This window comes from Nematolebias whitei, chromosome 20 (assembly GCF_014905685.2).
Source record: "Nematolebias whitei isolate Nwh7 chromosome 20, NemWhi1, whole genome shotgun sequence".
Taxonomy (NCBI): Eukaryota; Metazoa; Chordata; class Actinopteri; order Cyprinodontiformes; family Rivulidae; genus Nematolebias; species Nematolebias whitei.
In genome coordinates, this window is record NC_056517.1 from 37,834,929 (window position 1) to 37,856,054 (window position 21,126).

The window sequence follows — 21,126 nt, forward strand, 5'->3', positions numbered from 1 at the left end:
TTGGTATTTCTTGTTGGTTGTTTTTGGCGAGTAGAGACGGTTCTTCTCGTCCTCAGCATTTCATTGCACTGATGACAAATAAACCTAATCTAATGGTTAATCTTTCCAGCAGCAACACTAGGATGAATCACCTCACTGCTCGCAACAACTCAAGGTTCACAACAAACAGAGTTTCAATATTTATTTTAAGAATTTAATGTTCAGTAATTCAAACCTTAACTTCAAGGTGTCGGGAGTCAGTTTTGTTTACAAAATCTATACATTATTAAGGAAATGGAAGCAAGATCAGTGTTACAGCCAAGTGTAGTAAATTTAAAGTTTTATAATTTAATATAAAGTAAACAAAGATGATGCTGAAATTGAATATGACACAAACTGGAAATGGTGTTACCAACCATCTAGAGCTAGATATAGGTCCAATTTATGATTCATATTTATTGTATTTAGCTGAAGTTTTTTATGTTATTTTACAAAAAGTGTGATAATTGAAATATGGTGTTATTGGGATGGACCCTTGAGCACCTCCACATCTGGCTAGGGATGTCAAAGAGGATAAATATTTCATTCTAACAAAATGAACCTGCCTCTTACAAAGAAATAAAACACTGGGAAACAGTAACCTGGATGTATTTGAAACATTCTGTGTAAATATAGTAACCAGCCAACTAATAGCTGCTGCAAATAAAATAAATTATACATTTACTAACTCTAAAAACAAAAGCAGATTAAAAAAAAAAGGCATGAAAATGCAAATTTTGCTTAATGACGGGGCTCAAAATGTGACAGGATTTTTAAAAATGCCCTAACTTATTTGCAAACAGATTATAACAACTGCATTACCCACTATTTTTATTAGAGTTTTAGTTTTGGTGAAGCTAGCAAAAATCAGGGCTATGTTTAAATCGAATTGTTGGAAAACCTTTAGATAATCAGCATAACTTCTTTGCAAAAAAGTAGATGGTAAATTGAAAAGTTTTAGGGATGTGTATTGTTTGAAAGGCAGTACCTGATGGAAGTAAACAGTCCAAAGGCGTCCACTCGTCACCCATGATCAGGTCAACAGGAGCTTCAGTCGGTTCAGATGAAACTGAAAGAAAAGACTTTTTATTTTTACTTTGGCTTTAAATCTATTAAAGGCAGCTCTTTATTTTCTCAACACCTAACTTCCTCTGAATTTTAAATCCCAATAATAGCAAAATGCTGTTAAGAAAAGTATTAAAAGTAGTAACTAATGCTCAGTAGCCATAAATAATTACGTTTAAGCTGAGCTTAAGGAGCTTACAGGTGTGGTAGGATATAATTTCTGGTTTTGTTAAATATCATAAGATTTTCCAAAACCTTGTTTAATTTATGTTTTGTGCAACTTAAGATGTCACACATAGGTCATGTGTTGTGATTACCTCAGCTATTATCACAGTAACTCAATATTAATACACTGAATGAGTCGGAGCATTATTTTAAAGTTTGCATATGTTAATTAGCTGTGATGGAAATCTTACATTTGACTGACTTTAAAAGTTAATTAGTTGAGGAGCTCAACCTGATGGTTACATCCATTAAAAATTCAGTTTTCTAACAGACAAAACTCAAAATGGCAAAGTTTTAAATAAAAACGCTGCACAGCCTGTTAGTGCATGCTGTGGATGAGTCTCAGCTACTACCACGCCAACCTGTAGCATCAATAAAACAGAGAGTGTGTTTTAAAGATAGGCTTTGGCGGCCATCTTGAATCAGATTGACTCCAAAAGTTAATCAGCTGTAGAAGAGCATCTAATTATCTCTCTCTGCAAGGTTCATTAAAATCCACCCAGTGGTTCATGAGATATTTTGCTAACAGACAGGCGTGGAATACAAACACGGGGCAAAAACACTGAAAGTCACGAGCTGCAAATGCATCAATGAGCTTTTAATTATCTACGAATATTAATTTGTTGTTACACTAATTTCATGAGGAGGAATGTAAACAAAAGTGACATTTTCCCACCGTTTATTAGAGACTTCATGAGATTATTTTTGTTTTTAATCCGAACCAGCTGACCCATAATCATACACTTCCACTGGCTGGACTTTAACACACACTGTGACCAATTAGTTATTCATTTATAACTTCTCACAGCCGCGTTCGAACGTGACGAGAGCCGCACAAATAGTCTCAGCTCTAACAAAAACAAGAAACGTGTTCAATCAGCTGATCACCGGTAAAATACCGGCTCCACCGCGTGAAAACACTTTTTAAAAATCCGGTAAATACTCACAGATTCAAGCAAGATCCGCCTTTACTGTTGTAAACAGTCAAAGAGAGCACGAAGAGCGGCAGCAGCGGAGTGAAGGCGGGGCTTAAATTTGTTACAGCGACCCCTGGCGGCCGGAGGTAACTGCACTTTACACACTTTACAAGCCTTTTCTGATTAACGCCGTTAAATTACCCCCATTTAAACTAAATATTGTCTATATTTACTTTTAGTTTAAACTTTCCATTAATTAAATATTATATTAACTGATAAAAATGGTCAAAAATATAAGAAAATCATATGTGAAGTGCCGATTTTTTTTACAAATTTGGGTGAGCATCACAAACAAGGAGGCTTCTATAGAAGTGGATTTTGTGCGTAATTCTAATGAGCCTAATTGAGCATTAACAGTTAGACAATTACTTGCTTCACTGAGCTGTCTATAAAACAGGGGTCTGCCAGGTCCTGTCTAGTTAAAGCGAAGCGGATGAACCTGAAAACGAGTCCTTACCTTCTCTGCAAAACTGCTTCCTACAGGTAGAATTAAACTGTCTTGAACGAGTCACTTTCTATCAGCTTCTGCAACATCTGACTGAAAGAACAACGGATATGAGCTGATTACCTTTTGGAGTCTAAAGAGGCATATGTCATCATGCGATAGTAGCTGAGAGTCATTCACAACACACACTTTGAGCTTATCGACCATAACGGTGCACACATTATTTTCAAGGTTTAATCAAAACATCAACAATTCTGTCATTTCTCAAGATATTTTTTTAAGCGCTGGCATGTAAGGCAACGGGAGATATGGATTCTTTCATTCCTTCAAAGAAAGCTAGAGCATCAATTGAGGTAGTTACCAATCATGCTTTTGCACACACACACACATTTCCTATTTACAGGAAGCACTTAATGCAGCCACAACAGCAAATAAATACACAACTGAAGTGCACATAGGCAAATAAACACACTGAGAGAACACACACACAGTCACACACTCTGACGTGCTGCATAGTGTTGGTGCGTTCCTCAGCTATCCTCCTGCAGCAGCAGCGAGGTAAAGTGAGAGACCAAATCTCTCTCAAGGTGAATCCACTCCGGAGGCCTGTTAAAACAAACGCTCTCCCATCAATCAGCACTTGTCCTGTCTCTCTCTGACACACTGCACGTGCACACGCTTCATGTCAACCTTAGAACAGACAACTGCAGGATGCGCACACGTCCACAAATGTGCCACACATGCTAAGGGAAGCCATTGTAGTGAACCAGATGACCTCAAATCTACCAGATGGACAGAGACTGTTATTTTCATTGATCTGAATGAGTCTGGGCCATCTGATGAACTTTCTTTCTTGAATTAATCAAGCAGAAAAGACAATTCTTTATAATCATTACTGTCTTACAAATGTTTTGATAATCAAATTGTGTTAGTTCACGGCCGTGGTGCAGTGGTAGTGGCAGCCGACCTCTGATCGGAAGGTTGGAGGTTCGAATCCCGACTTCCCACACCATGTGCCGTTGTGTCCCTGGGCAAGACACTTAACCCCGAGTTGCTCCCGGTGGGACTGGATGGCGCCTTGCATGGCAGCCTACCGCCACCGGTGTATGAATGTGCGTGTGAATGGGTGGATGGCTGGTACTGTAAAGCGCCTTGGGGCCCCTCATAGGGGGCTGGAAGGCGCTATAGAAGTAAGCTCCATTTACCATTTACCATTTAGTTCACTCAATGCTTTACAGGTTGAAAAGAACTACTAATTTTATTTTACATAAACAGTAAGTAATGATTTTTGTTCCTCATTCAGAGAAGAAATCACCTGAATATGCCTTTCTTGATTTTCTGTCTGAAATGAGCAAGCTGTCGTAAGTATGTGAAAGGTTGGTCTTCGGTCAACTAAAATGTTTACTGAAGAAGAAATGTCATGTTTAAACTTTTTCAGAAGATTACCAAGAGTAGACTCCAGAAAGTCTGCTGCTTCTGCAATAATCTTTTCTGTATGTTAAACAAGTTTCATTCTCTGACCTCGACTGTTGATAAACACCTTACGTCAAAAACACACCTCTTTCTGGTCCTTCCACGAATCAGAAAGCTCTAAACTGAACAGGAAGTAAACTCATTTAAAATGTGACAACTGCCCAGTTCATGTTAGATTTTCAGAATTCCAAGAGAATGAGAGCTGACAACAGATTGAGAGTTCTGGAGAACGTGAGAGTTCCAAGATTGAGAGTGCAGTCGGTTCTGAAAGCTTCAGAGCAATGAAGAATCCAGAGGTTTTTTGGGGATTATAATTCTGTTTTGAGCTAATCAACGCACGACTTTCTGAAGGTTTGGTAGCTCTCGACGGAGACGCTGAAACGAGTCAGAAAGGAACTACATCCAACGCTGATTCATCATCAACAGGTAGATGGTTCTATTTTGACCAAGTGTACCGTGAGAAGCTGAGATCGGACGGAGCGTGCAACTTCTGGTCAAACAGATTAAATTCCCTCACACATTTCCTCTGTAAGATAAATCTCAATTTAATCTTAAACTCTTCTCTCTCATAAATCAGTACAGATATTTTTAGAAATGTCTGAAGCAAAGTCCTCAAATCACCGCCGAGTGATTTGAAGTTCATTTTCTGTGAAACTGTCTGTTATTATTTTCATATTTTGCCAAATTAATGTAAATGTTTGATGTTAAACTTTGATTCTGAAAATAAATGATTCCATTCATTTGATGGGTCAAAGATAAATAACGTCTCTCGTTACATTTTGTGTTAAATTCAATGCACGGCATTTACAGTCAGAAAAATGAAGAACTCGTGAAAAGTATGCATAAATATATATCCATATATTTGTCATACAACAAGTGACACGTACCTCACGTGACTCACTACACCATTCATTCTGCGGGCATGCATTATAAATACGCCTATGAATAAATTCCAGACTGAGTGCATTCTTCATTGGAAGTTTTTTATTTTTTTTAACTCTGTCTGAATGTTTGATCAGGTCCTCCTTTCTCACTGCAGCTATTCAACTACTTCACCCCTTTCTTCTATCCATTAGGCTTTTCAATATTTACCTCCTTCCTTTTCTTGCTCTTTTCTTTTGTTTTGTTTACTTTCTTCCTCTCATCCTCCTGTAATTTATGTCTTCGCCTATCTTTCCCTCAGTTGTTCTGTTTGGAAGTCCTTTAATATATTATTTTCTCTAAGGTATTTGCAAAAGGTAATGTGCGGTTGACAAAAATTAAAGACTGCTTGTAGAAGTAAAAGAGACTATATGAGATATCATATGCTTTATATAAAAAGTAGGCATTGAAGATGCATCAGTAATCCAGGTAGAGCAAGCTCACAAAGTTAAGTCGGGTCCTCTGGACAGATTCAAACAAATTAAATTTAAAACAAAAAGTTCAAATGGTTCATCTTTTATCCAAAATACTTCATCAGCAGCTTCTCATAGTGGATCAACCAGTTTGTTGTTGATATCCAGAACTAGCTGTTCCCATGATAAAGGAGGACCATCAGCCCAACACTTTGTTGTTAGCACCCTGATAGCTGCTTGTTATTCACAGGAGGCTGGCAATAACAGCACTGTAAGAGGGGGATAGCTGCAGAGGCTCCGCCCCTGTTTAATGATGGTTCTCTTCACAAAGATGGCCTCCTTCACTCCTCTCTCAAACCATCGTTCCTCTCTGTCCAGGATGTGAACATTTTCATCCCTGAAAGAGTGACCGCTGGCCTGGAGATGAGTGTAGACCGCAGAGTCCTGGCCTGATGATGTTGATCTTCTGTGCTGGTCCATCCTTTTGGCCAGTGGCTGTTTAGTTTCCCCAATGTAAGACTGATCACCCTCCTGACACTGAACAGCATACACAACATTACTCTGTCTGTGCCGGGGGACTGGATCTTTGGGATGAACCAGTCTTTGCCGTAATGTATTTTGGGGTTTAAAAGCCACTGGGACGTCGTGTTTAGAAACGAAACGTCTCATTTTCTCTTAAACTCCTGCAACATACGGAATGACCATGATCCTGTTTACGTTTCTTCTCTGCTTCCAGCAAGGCCCAGTTAGGACATCCGCATTGCTCCAGGGCCAATGTCAAGTGAGATATCTCTCCAGCAGCCACTGTGTGAGAAGTGGGGGACACCTGGACAGTTCTCCAGTCCATCCACCACAGGGACAACTAGACAAACGAGACAAACAACCACTCGCCCTCACCTGAAGGTCAGTTATAGTTACCAACAAACCCAATACATGTTTTTGATCGGTGGGAGAAAACCAGAATACCTGGAAGAAATCCACTTGTGCACTAGGAGAACTCCACGCTGAAATGTTATTTGATTATTAACCTTTATTTAACAAAGTCAAATCCCACTGAGCCCACAGATCTTTTTTAGGGTGAACCTGGGCCTGTGGGAGGAAACCGGAGTACCCGGAGTAAACACGCGTAAAATGTGAAGGGAGCATGCAAACTCCACACATAAAGACCCCCAGGTCCAAAGTGGGGCTTGAGCTGAGAGCCAACAGCGCTAACCACTGAGCCACCGTGCTTTTTCAGGTTTGTTCAACATGTTTTGTTAATCAACAGGTTAATGTGTGCAATCTGAAAAAAGAAATGATTTATGCTCTCTAAACATGTAAAATATAATTTGAGTCATGATGGATGGATGGATGGATAATAAACTGGGTGGTAGTGATTAGAGCAGGTGCAACTGGTTGTGCATGTTGCACCAGTGTGCACGGGTCTTTCTCTGGGCACTCCTAACTCTAAAATGTCCCTAGGTGAAAGTAAGAGGGTGAATAGTTTGTCCTTGTGTATTCCTTTTGCATACACTATTTCATCCATTATATGTCAAATATTGTTTTATGTTACTGTATACTTGTGAAGTTATGTAAATGTATTTATTGTTTAAAATACGGCACTATACTGCCATCTCTTCAGTTCATTCAATCACATTTTTAAAATTGATTTCACTATAATCTAGTTTTGTTTTCTTGTGCTTTGTATATTTTAGATACTGTTTTAGTCATTTTAACTTTTATCAATGACTTGGCTAATTGTAGCCTTAAGCTGCGAATCTGCTAAATTTAGCTTTTGGATACAATTTAGCTAATTTTAGCAGGTTTGATTTTGCTACTGTTTTTTACTTGCTGTTCTACATTTTGCGTTTAGCTAATGTTTTTAATAAATTTAGCTTCTGCTCTGCTTATTTTCAACTTCAACATATTTGAGGAAATTTGTTGAACACTCAACATTCACATGTTAACAGCATGTTTGATTTGTTGTGCTATAACTAATATTTAAAACAAAGGATGAAGTGTAAATGGTAGAAGCAGTCAGCGTGTTTTTATTTTATTACAATGTACTTTTATTCACATGAACGCACTTCTGTAATTCTCTTTTCATAAAAAGTCTTTTCCCTGCAGATTGCAACCTGAGGGTAACAGAAATCAGCAGAGCCTCTTTAGAGCATCTTTTTTTTTAAATACCAAAGATGTAATTAGCTCCCATGTAGCAGCAAAACGAGCAAATTTCCTCAAAATTTTGAAGTAATCCTTGAGGAAGGATGTGAATTAGGAAAGCGAATTAAACGGAAGACTAAGTGCAGAAATTTCCTCACACCTGGCAAACGAGTCGAAGAAAAACATCACCTCTCTACGAGTTAGCCTTTTTATCGTGTTCTGCCTTTTCTTCGTGATAATATAATGTAAAATCAAGAACTTTTACTTTTCTATATAACACCGGGGCTGTTTTATCTGATAACATTCTTCAATGCGTCTGAGTCAGGAGGCCAGTTTCACCCCGAGCCGAAGAACGGTCACAAACACCAGTTAGCTGTTTCAGCCGACGTGTCAATAACCGTTATTTTTTTTCTAAATCACTACCTGCTCATAGATACAGCAGCTTGAAGCGATTGCTGTGGGCATTTTTATTTTCTCGTCAAGGTCACGCTGCGGTGAAGTGTTTGTCCCATGTTCAGTTTAATATTCCTTATCAGTGGATACACATGTCACGTTGTTAGCCCTCCAACGCGTGGCAGGAAACACCTCCTATTGTGGCAGATAATGAGACAGAAACAGAGAAAACTGACGGACACGGAAACGTTCTTTCCACCAACATTCTCTGTCATTAACTCCGTTTCATCCTGTCATTTCTCTTCTACGTGGTCGTTTTTAATGTACTTTGAATTTCTGTCTTTGTTCTTTCCATTTTACCGGTTTCAGCGTAGGATCTCAGATTTCTTTGTCTCTGCCTGGCTTCGTTTTTGTCTCTTGTTTTTTTTTTTTTTTTGCTTTCAGTGTTTCGTTCTCTTAATTCAGCCTGTTTGATCCTCGCCCTCGTCCTCTTGGGGCTTGTAGTCATGCAACATTTCATTTCACTTGTTGATTTTTGTTTTGTTTTGCTGGAGTCCGAGTAAAATAAATCGGTTCTGGAGGCTCTGTAGCAAACTTTGCTCAGTTTCAGGCCAACATGTTTAATTTACCCAGCACTGATGCATTAGGAGGTGCAGGGGCATCACAATAAATAGGCCACTTTTCATTTTAATCTGCCAACGACGTTGACCCATTTTTCTGTAGTCATGAACAACACGTCCTTTTCCAGTCATGTCTGGTGTGTGCTGATGTCTTGGACTAGCAGTGTAATGTGTGGTAAAAAGCTAAACCATATCTCTTAGTTTAAAAATACATGCTTGATCCATTGAAAATCAGCAATTACTGTTATTACAATAATTTAATTTAAAATTTTGTTTTATTCTAGATTAACTCATTGGCACTCAGACTAAGTTGTCTAACCTTATCACATGTCATCTCTAGGATTGGACCTTTTCTAATTTAAAATCTAGTTGTATTATTCATTCGTATCCACCGTATTTTTCGGCCTATAAGTCACGTTTTTGTTTTTCTTCGTAATTTACATGCCCTGTGGCTTATAGGCCGAAGTGACGTATTTAAGGATTTTTCCTCATATTTATAAACCAATATTTGGCTGAGCGATTACCATTTTCATTCATTCTGATTGAAAAAAAAAGAGCAGTACCACTTTCAACCACTTGATGGCAGCAGAGTAGGAGTAGCAGTAGGGCATGCTGTTGTATCATGTAATAGGTAAACGTGGCTATAATGACAAATTCAAAAAAGTTCAAGACAAAAACAAATGGACTTTATTTATTTTACTTTATACTTTATTATTTTTGTCTTGAACTTTTTTGAATTTACCATGTCCTGGATGACTGAGAATATTCACCAGCTATTAATGACACAATCGGCTTGCCATACTCCCCACCTTTGTTCTGCTTGTAACTCAGCTTCATTTTGCGGCACCGCCCCGGCAAAATGCAACTAATTTGACAATTAAAGTGCATTTATAAAGTAAAACGTCAACTGAGACACACCTTTGCTATAATTTCAAGCAAACAAATAACTGTTTTAAGTGTTAATCTTGTTAAATTCTTGTTAAAGTCCTCCTGTACACACTCCACAGCCGCCATTTGGCAGCCAATCGATTTTTGGCGGTGATGTATAATAGATGCAACGTATATGGCAAAACGACGTATGTATGGATTTTTCCACTTTTTTAGACATATTTGGACTGATGCGACTTATAGGGCAGAGCGATGTGTACAGTGGAAATTACGGTACTTGGCCAGACTGAGCTTCCCCGACCACCAATTGAACAGTCCTGCTCTACATTTTATTAATATTTGAAGTCAGTCCCTTTCAAAATTGCTGCCACAGCAACCAATTAAAAAAAAAAAAAACAACAACACAAAAGCGGTTATAATACAATCATTTTAATGCATAATGAGCTAAAACTTAGCTGTAGTTGTAGCTGAGAGTCTTCCTAAATGTACTCTGAGAGCACGTTGCATGAGCACAAAGTCATTTAGAAGATTTGATCAAAATGACTTTAACATAAGTTTATTCTAAAATGATGTTGGCCTTTAATGACATTATTATTTAGGGTTATTTTATATTTCAGATTTTAATTAAATTCTTGATGAGTTTGGGTTTATATCCCTCAGCAGCTGGATTAGAAGCTGAAGTAAAGATTGCTTTTGAGCTTTGGAAATTTTCTGCAGCTGCTTTAAAGGTCATATCGGTGGAGGTCAAACCATGAACCTGTAGAGGTCAGAGGCTTTTAGCCTTGAGCCAGCCGACTGTTGCTTTTTTCTCCCAAATGAAGACCACATAATAATAATTACTCATTTCTTTCTTTCTTTACGTCCGTCCTGAGGACTCGGGTAGAAATGTGAATATTTCTACGGATGGGAACTGGCCTGCCAGAAAACGTCTGGAAGGGTTTGTAGAGAGTCGCTGAGGGCCCTGCCAAGCACTTGAGGGAAGCTGCAGATGGTGCCTGGTGATGCCATGGGTGGTGGTGGTGGTGGTGGGGGGGAATGTTTCTGTGCTCCCCTCAGGGTGAATAAACTGGGGCTTTACACCAGGGAATGAACACAACCTTTACAAGTTGTGTTGAACAGATGCAGGGTGTTGGCTCAGACACGTGTCTGGGTCAAGATGGCGTCTGATGGTTTTCAGATGTTTAGACAACAAGAACCATCAATACTTGCTAAAAACATTACAATATAAGATTTTTTCCACAGCTGAAAAATGAAGTGAATAATTGTCAGTATATCAAACCTGAGTAGCTTGTGGAGTCCACCCACCGGAGGCACCTCTGCTTTGGAGGTCATGGCACTTGCCGAGCTGAAAGTTTTGCAGTGTAGCTCGACTGACTAAGTGTTTGCACATAGCTCAGCGCTCAGTTTGATTTGCCGGAGGAGACTTTGCGTGGGCGTCATCAGATACATGCACCTTACTGTAAAACCAAACCACTCTGTTCAATTTTGAAGGCACGTTGGCCATCGGGCGATGGCCAAGATAAGGAGAGGTTAACTTCAGGGCAGCACTGAAAGAGACGGACACATAATGCGATTGGACGAGGAAATTAGGTTTCTTTGGAAATTGTATTGCCCCAAGGGGCAATGACTCTGCAGCAGTAAAATGCAAAAGAACAATGAAAAAGAAAAGTATCCAACTGTTCTCATTTATTTGACAGCGATGGCTCTGCTGACAATGTGGATTTATGGTGCTGCAACACAGTTTTATTTTATTTTTTTTTGTTTTGCAATCTATGTGTGTGGCTCTCTTTGGATTTTGTTACCTTTTTAAGTACCGTATTTTTCACCCTATAAGTCGCGTTTGTTTGCACAATTTACATGCCCTGCGACTTATACTCCGAAACGACATATTTGTGGATTTTTCCCATATTTATAAACCAGTTTTGTCTGAGATATGACCTTTTTCTTTCATTCTGACTGAAAATATTGAACACTACCATTTTCAGCTGCTAGATGGCGCTCGAGTAGTACGGCATGCCGTTGTGTCATGTGATACGTTTTTTTATTTCGGCTGCTCCCTAATTTAGGGGTCGCCACAACGAACTAAGTCGAACGAATGAGTGTCATGTAATAAGTAAAAGTGACTATTAATGACACAATCGGCTTGCCATATCAGGTCTCTCTTGTAAATGAGTCCTCGGGGCTCAATGGGATTTACCTGTCTAAATAAAGGTTGAATGTATGTTCCCATATGATGGTGAAATTGGCTCTCTTTTTAACCCGTCCACCACCAGGTGGAGCAGTGGGCAGCCATTGAAAGTGTCCAGGAGGCAACTGAGGATGAGCTGTCCTGCTCAGAGACACTACGAGGTGTGCAATGACTGGGGATTGAACCAGGAACCGAGTCGGCTGCCCTGCCTCTACACCATCTCGGCCCCATTTCGGATAATAGATGCGACGTATTTATGGATTTTTCCATTTTATTAAACATATTTGGACCGAAGCGACTTATAGCGGGGAGCGACATGTACGGCGGAAAATATGGTAAGCACCAAAGTGGTAATAAGTGTTTTAAGTGTAAGTTTCATAAGTGTGTGTGTGTGTGTGTGTGTGTGTGTGTGTGTGTGTGTGTAGGTGACATCACTCGCCCATTTAAATAGCCTCACAAAAGTCAGAGGTATTTTTGAATTATTGTGCAAAAGGTTTACAAAATTATTATTATTGTTTTATTCCAAAAGAATGGGTTGTAATCACTTACAAATGTTATTACTAGACACAGAACCTGAAGCTGGAAGTTGAAGGACAACTGTCCCTCTAATAGGTTTTAAAGTTTTTAACTTTTAAAGTCCAACAAATGGGACATTTTCCTGACAAAACAAAAAGTTATATTTAACTTATTTTCATGTGCTGATGTTCATTGAATGATATAGTTCTTACCTTGTTGCTGTATTTTAATGACGTGTCATGTTACACTTTGATTGACAGTGTGACAGCTTGTTATTGTGCTGAGAGGGTGGAGAGGTGGGACTTTTACGTTCAAGGGACAGTCTCGTGTCCCCAGTGTGTAGAGTAGACCCTGGCTTCAAAATAAAACATCACATAATATTTTTAATGACATGTTTACTTCAGTTTTAGACAATGGGAGTTAATGGTATTGATTTTATTCTTTTTAAATTGGTTAAATGTAAAGAAAAGCATTGAAACTTTATAATAATAAACTTTTGCTCCACAATTGTTGCTGTGGCGACTTCTGCAGTTACAACTCTTGAATAGAAACTTATTTATTGCATTGTTTTTATCTGCGTTCTTGTCAAACTGGCATTAAGTCCAAGTGAAACAGTAGGCTGGAGTTTTATTATTTTTATTTATTGTGGGAGGAAACTGGAGTACATGGAGAAAACACATACTTTGTACATGCACGGAGAGAACATGCAAACTCCGCCCAGAAAGGTCTCCGGCCGGGATTTGAACTGCCGACCTTCTCGCTGAGTGGCAACAACTCTACCACCTGCTCCACCATGCCGCCCAGTTTGGATTGACTGGATAATTCATGTTAATGTATTTAAACAATCATGTAAAACAGCTAATGAGGAAAACATATAATTTATACGTTTGGATCATCATTACTTATAAATTATAGTTTTACATGATTGTTGAATGACAATATTAATTATCAGATACATTTTATTTTTAAAATATTACAAATATGTCACAGATCCAGTTGGACTTGCTGTTAATACTTTGTCGGCAGCGAGCCATCTTTGCTCGCCATCTTTGCTCGCCCTCGATGACGCAGATTTAAGCCGTGCATGGGACAGGGTGCACACTCTGGATGTCTTATTTAACTCGATGGAAGAAACCAAAACAAAGAGCAATACACATTTTAAACTAACAAAACTGAAGTAAAAGTGGGTCAGCATTTTATTTCTCCTCTGTAAAAATGAGGAACAATAAATATTTGTGCAAGCATCGCAGGTTTTTAAAAACATTTTATGTATTGTGTTGTCATTAAGTCATTTGTGCAGTTTCCGTTTGAGGGTTTCTTCCATAATCTCACTCACGCTCTCCTTATCTGCGTTATTCTCCTGTTGTGTTGTCTTCTTTCTCCTGCATTCCTCTGTCAATGCACCATTGATTGCTCTGTCCACGGCCGCTCAGTCTCTTGGGTTTCCGTGTCCAAATACACACACCAACAGAAACGCTGACAATAAATCAGTCGGTTTAATGAATGAACTGTCTAACTTCTCTCTGTTGTCATTCCTCTGGAGGAACATTTGCAGAACTCCTTCATCATTTTTTTACCTCTTATTTAAGGTGCAGTCCAGCTGCTTGGGTTGTGAATTTCCTCAACTTTTCTCTCAAATAGTCACAGAGTTGTGCAAAAATAATGTGCATCATCTAAAATGTGGTTTTGCAAACCAAACATCTGCGCCTCAAGTTGCTGACCCCTTACCTGCTCATTCTCTAATGAATTCATCCCTTTAGGCACTACTAAACGAATCTGTAAACAAATATTTACCTTTTAATCAAAAGGTTAAAGTAGCAGCTTTTATAAAATTCAGTTTTAATATTTCAGATCCATTCAAGCACTTTCCATTCAACAGATTCAAACCCAAACAGACATTTGTATTAAATTACTAAAATGCATATCTGACGTGCGCTGCTGGTGCCCATGATCTTGTATTGATTTTGGATTAGGAGTTTGACCTGATGTTCAACCTTCAGCTGCTGATAAATGATGATAAATGCTTCAGGCTCATCCACAAACCTTTTACCTCTATCCAACCACACACTCATCCACTCATGCAGTTTACCGTATGTATTTATGCTCTGCTAACGCTGCACTTTCTTCCTCTAAATACAGTGATAAGGACATTAGGAGGACTGGAAGGATTTGCCCAAGAGCACTTCAGCAGGTCTGAAGATCATACTCCTTATCTAAAGATTGAAACCAAACCACTCTGATCATTTACCTCCTACATCAATGTGTCGATGAATGACACAAGTCTGGCATGAAAAGCAGCGGGAGATAGGCATTCATTCAAAGAACGTTACGGCTTCTTCACTGGTTCTCTGTCAAACAGACACAGATCTACAAGAAGCCAATACAGCTTCTGTTACTTTAGGACCATGTGATGGACTGTTATTTGCAAATACTTAGATGAGATTCTTTTTTTTACATCTGTGACATATTTTTATATCAACTTAGCTGTCAGGAACAGAAGCATTAACAACAGGTGCTTATTATCTTTGACTGTCAAAAAGAAAAGACACATAAAAAAAAATACTTTAGAAATGTAAAGGATTTTTTTTTTGTAGTCTGTGTAAGAATTATTGGCAGTTTTGGTGACAGAAGTAGCAGTAAGAGGCTCATCTGCAGGCGAGACATAAATAGGATTTGAAAACGTAAACTGGTTTGGATCGGATTTGCAGAAATTCAGTTTTAGGGGGTTTTGTCTGCTGCTCTTCAGACTAAAAAAAAAAATCAATTTTTATTCAGTTTGTTTGTGTCAAATGAGTAAAATTGTCCTGGCAGTCTGAAAACAGCCAGATACACATAAATAAATAATATAACCCATAAAACAGCTGAGAATATGAAATACTTTGGGAAACATCACGATGTAATGTGTATGACACTTTTGTCTAAATTTGATTCAGACGTTGCTCTTAATGTTCTTAATTTAATATGTTGGAAACAAATAATATATTTTTTTATTGTAGAAGATAATGCAACTCTCAACCACTACCACCTCTCCACAGAATTATAGTTATTTTTGTGTTTTTTAACAGTTATTTGGCCCTGAAGCCCGTCTTGAATTAATTTGGCTCCTAAAGTTGATCAGTTGTGGAGGTAAGGCCAACGACCTACTAAAAGTTTATCACTTGGATTAACTGCTGTATGGCCAGTGATTATTTCAGTAAAAGTTGTCCAATGGTTTATGAGATATTTTACGAACAAACAGTTCATTACATATAATTAATAACTCATTTTTAAACATAAACGTTGTGAAAATGGTTAATGCACAGAATGTGTTGGGGGGTATTTGTGCGTGTGTTTTGTGCAAGTTGATCTTAAATGAAGCAAACTCAAATCATACCACAGTTCATCCATGTGATAACTCAAAGTGCTTCAAATTAAAAATACAAATTAACATTTACATCGCAGATTAAAATCTTAGTCATATGCCTGAGTAAAAAGAACAGTTTTAACCTGGATCTAAAAATGCTGACTTCAGATCTGTTGGTAATTTATTTCATTTATGTTTAACATAACATGTAAATGCTGCTTCACAGCGTTTGTTTTTAACTCTGGGCTCCATTATTGAGCCTGAACCCATTTATATATCACCTACTAGGTTTATATTTCATTAGCATTTCACTCATATATTCTGGACTCAAATCGTTTAGATTGGTAAACCAGTAGTGGATGTTATGGCTGAATGGGAGCCAGTGTAAAAAGACTTTAAATAATCTGCTCAGACCTCTCTTTTAATGAGCTGTAATGGTAGAAGACCATAACAAAAGTTTGATCTGTTTGTAGATGCACATGCAAAGATAATTTTCTCCAAGTATCAGAGTCAGAATAAGTTTTATTATCATTGCACGTTGCAGCTCCTAGGAGCGCAGCCGCTTATTCTTTAGATAGAAAAGGGGAAAGACCACGAGAAGAGGATAGTGGTGTTAAAACAAATGATCTCTTCACATGTTGTCCTTGTCAGGACACGATTTAAGACATGAAAAAACTCTGCCATCAAACACATTTACAGACACATTACATAAGAATTTAATGAGAAGATGGTGAGATTTGTCCTTGAAGCACTTCCAGATATCACCATAGTCCTGATAAGATGTTGTCAGCCGGTACAGCTCTGAGAAGTGTTCACAGAAGTTCAGCGGGGGTGGGGTGGATCGAGCAGAGCCGTTGTAGTTTACACACATCCCAGGATAATTTGTACACACATCCCATTTGATAAGTTGGCCTACATCATCAACACTGAACGGGGAAGTCCGATTCAGATAAACCACAGTTGTTTTTTGTGCAGGTAGACTGTGTTTTTCTCATCAGCCTTGAGTTCTGCCGGGACTCCCATGATCCAAAACAGACAGATTTGTGGGCTTTCTGCTCGTCCGTGCTTTTGAGCTTCCTCCATGTTCAACCCCAACATGGTGGCAAGTCCCAGAAACTGCAAGTGGCCTATGATTCTCATAAATCGCTTTTATTTTACGGTTGAGCTTAATCAGCTGAGTCTGAGAGCTCGTAGCACGAACTAATCCTTCACATAAGGTCGGCAGCTTTGCCATGACCAAAACTGCTGCCACCGTCTTTTCTAATAGCCAATAACACAAGTATCCGACAGTGAAAACCTGCTATTGTAAATCCAACGATGGTCAGCATTGGCGTGCGACAATGCAGAAAAGCACAACATATCCATGATGCAACCTGTCGAAATCTCCAGGACCCTGTCGCTTGGTGGAAATGGTTTTTAATCAATTGCGTTGAAAGTCCAGCTGACCAGATCCATGACAGTAATTTACAATTTGGAACATGTGTAAAAAGAAGCTCCAAATATGTGTTTTTTTGATGATTTTATGATTTTTGTGTAGTTTATATCGATGTCAGTTTATTTATAAAGCACATAAAAACAAAAAAAAGCTGACTAAAGTGCTTTACAATTCGGTCAAATTAAAATGAAAACGAGAAAAAAGAACAAGAAAATATGTCTTGTGTCACTAAGGGAAGACAAGAACGTTAGTAAAATACAACACACAACAAGAACAATCGGCTCTAACTGGTTCTCAAACTGCACGGATCCAACGCTCAGGAAAAAAGACGAGCTTTGAGCAAAGATTTAAAAGTCTCAGCTGTCTTTAAATGATCAGGTAAACTGTTCCATCATTTTGGAGAAGCAACCGTAAAATCTATTGGATTTATAATGTTGGGTTTACCTTTTTCCATCAAGTCCGTTTTTGTTTTGTGATTCCTGTGTTTTGTTGGTTCCTTGAGTTTTCACTTTACATTACTTGGTCCTGTTTATTTCATTATGGCCCAGTGTCTTCCCTGTGCCAAAAGTCCATTCCCCCAGTACTTTCCCCCATCAGCATGCCACGCCCACTTACACCTGTTCACTGTTCCTTCAGTCACAGCTGCATCCTCTCTTCTCATCAGCTCCAGTCATTTTAGTCCCTCCGTTTCCCTTCACTCATCATTCCTGCATTCCTGTTGCAGCAAACTGTGATAACTTCATTAAATCTTGTCCCGTGGTTCACGAGATATTTTGATAACAAACGGGTACATACAACCCCCACCACCCAGACCCCCACCAGAACGTTATTACCCACCTTCGCCTAATGGGCTTGAGCAAAAATAACCTGAGTGAAATCGTATTTAATTTGTTTTCTTATCACAATGTGAGAAAACGTGTTTATATATACATATACATATATATATAAATGTGTTTTTCAATGTAAATCTAAAATTATGACAAACAGGCGAAACAAAATTACGTTGGCATTCATATTTCAATGTTATGTAGGTCAGTCTGCTGAGAATATGCCTTCCTCACGATCATATCTGTGTCTATAGATCCTATCTGGGTTATGTTTTTTTAATTTTTTTATTTAAAGGACGAGTTTTCAATTGATTTCTGAGAAATGATGAAGTAAATTTGACTTCCTGAAGGAAAATCCTTAACCCTCAGTGACCGTCACACTTCATATTGAAAAAAAATATAATGGGTTTCAAATCTAAATTGTACTTTTGGGGGCAGTGTCTGCAGAAGTCAGACTTTTTTTCATATAAATGTTTTGGCCAAAAGCCAGATGCACAAAAACATCGCCGAGGTGCAGAAAAATAGCAGCAGGTGCTCTGCACTGATGAATGAAAATGTGAATTATTTGTCTGCAGCAGAAGGCGGTTTTCCACCAAAGGGCTGAAGAGTGGTGCAATAATCAACACCGAAGTGGAGTGGAGGCAAGTCCGGGGCTGCATTTCTGCAAATGACCCACACGGAGTCTGATTCCTAACATCACAGAGTGTGTCTGGGATCACATGAAAAGAACAGAATGATTTGGGCCGGACTACATTCACAGAAAATCTGTGGTTACGTCCCCAAGATGCTTGGAACGACCTGCCTGCTGAGTTCCTTCAAAAACCGAGCACAAAAACAAATAAATTGAAGCTTTTCAAAGGCAAACAGCGGTCACACCAGGAACTCTGTCAGATTTTCTGAAGAACTCAAAAAAAACTTATTTTTAGGTTAGCAGTGTTTGAGACATTTCTGTGAGTTTTCCTTATATGCCATTGTAGAGATGTAATGGGAGGTAATCAAAGTATTTTTTAAGTAGATTGTCTTGGTGCTCACATTTCATCCATCCAGAAATAACTTCACTGATCATAAATACTGAGCTGAATCAATCCATTGGAGACTGAGTGAAGTAAATGAGAGGCCATGCGTTTGCCAAGAAACAAGCTTAAAAGTCTATTTTATTGTGAGCAGGCTCTTCTTCGCCTGTTGTCGATTCTTGCTGCTCATGCGTGACTTTAAACTTGTTAAACTTTTGGTCCAGAGCTCGGGGCTCTAATCTTCTGGTTAGCATGTTAGTTTCTGGGCACAAAAGGCATCAGGCTAAAGAGCAGGGACCTGAGGAAGTTGGTCATCCAGATAAATCGTGACACTTTGTCCAAAAAGCTCATGACCTAAATCCTCAGTGGGTATCCACAACTTTGGCTTCAGACTCAGCACATTAGAATGTGGAGGCTTTTCTGGCTTCGTTTGAGAGGAATGTCTGACGATTTGAGCTTGACTCTCATTCTTAGTACCGTATTTTCCGCCGTACATGTCGCATCAGTCCAAAAATGTCTAATAAAGTGGGGAAAAACATAAATAAGTCACTTCACCGTATAAGTCGCATCTATTATGTGTCACCGCTGACAACCCGGAAATGTGGACCGGTGTTGTGCCAAAAATCAATTGGCTGCCAAATTGGCGACTACTTGAGCATGCATGGGAAGACTTTAACAATAAATTAACAAGATTGACACTTAAAAACAATCATTTGTTTGCTCGAAATTACAGCAAAGTCGTGTCTCAGTTGAACTTTTCCTTAATAAATGCACTTGAATGGTCAAATCAGCTGCATTTCACCACCCAGGTGAAATGCAGCTGATTTGACGTTTGCTCCAGGAGTTCCGGAGCGCGACGAAGGTGGCAGTATGGCAAGCCCAGTGTCTCATTAATAGCCGCTTTTACCTATTAATGAGACACTTGGCTTGCCATAAGACTCGAGGGCCATCTAGTGGCTGAAAATGGTAGTGTTCAATATTTTTCATGTCAGAATGAATGAAATCGTCAGACTTCAGCCAAAACTTAGGGTATAAATATGGAAAATATCGTATATTAGTCTCTTCGGTGTATAAGTTGCAGGACTTTCAAATTTATGCAAAAAAGTGCAACTTATACGGTAAAAATATGGTAATTAGCTCCTCTGCATTTCTTTCAGATTTACTTAAAGCAACCGTTTATGAAATTAACATTAGATGCAACGTCACTGAAAACTAATCAAAAGACATAGGAGCCTCTCAGCATGCCTTGAATTGTATATTTTCTGCATCATATACAAAAGGATAACTAAAATAAAATTACAACATTCCTTGAAAAAACTGAATTTCACCTGCTGAGTTTTAGACTAAAATCTTCTTATCTTAGTTACAAACAAGAGCCACTTGCTTTGGTTAAAAAGGGGAATATATTGTGTAAAGACATTCTATGGAGTTTGTGGAAAACATGTTTCGTTTACATGGCAAAATATTAAAATGACCAACTCGATGGGGTCAAATCTGGTCTTATCAGGGTTTTGTGAACGGGGTTCTCTCTATGTCCTTCTGTCCTCTGTTTTCCCTCAGGGCTGCGTTCTTTCACCCATTTTATTCATTTTATATACAAACTATTGCCACAGGCAGTTCCCATAGAGTCACATTTTAAAGTTTTTTGATGACTCGTCATCCTGTCTCTTCTCAGCAGTGATGACCCAGACCCTGGGCCTGTGGCCGGCGACTTCACTGAATGCTTGAGTCTTCCTTTTTAAAGTTAGATGTTTCTAAGACAAAAGAGATGGTCACTGATTTTAGAAAAGACTCTTCAGTTGCAACTCCTGTGGTCGTTAATGGTGAAGCTGTCGAGGTGGTGCATCAATTTAAATGTCTATGAACTGTTCTTGATGACAAACTGACCTTTGACCCCATGTCAACTCTTTTTGTGAGAAGGCCCACCAGAGGATGTATTTTTATTAGAAGCTTTGTGATTTTAATGTTGATTCAACTTTTATGAGAAGGTTTTATTGAGTCTCTTTTAACTTTTACCTTCATCTGTTGGTTTGGATTGTTAACATACAAAAACAGGAACAAACTATCGGGAATTGTCAGGATGTGCAGCAAAACTGATGGCATAGCCCTACAGAACTTCACTGACCTACAGAACCTCACTGACCAACAGAACCTCACTGACCTACAGAACTTCACTGACCTACAGAACCTCACTGACCTACAGAACCTCACTGACCTACAGAAC

The 21,126-nt window shown here is 38.7% G+C and overlaps 1 protein-coding gene across 1 annotated transcript in view; it reads right to left on the reverse strand.

The window, feature by feature from the left end:
• Positions 1 to 1,049, reverse strand: part of tpk1 (thiamin pyrophosphokinase 1) — a 106,751-nt gene extending 105,702 nt beyond the window's left edge. The window contains exon 1 of the mRNA XM_037694318.1: positions 1,007 to 1,049. Coding sequence (XP_037550246.1) covers positions 1,007 to 1,049 — 43 coding nt within the window. The remainder of the gene's footprint in view (positions 1 to 1,006) is intronic.
• Positions 1,050 to 21,126: the final 20,077 nt, after the last annotated feature.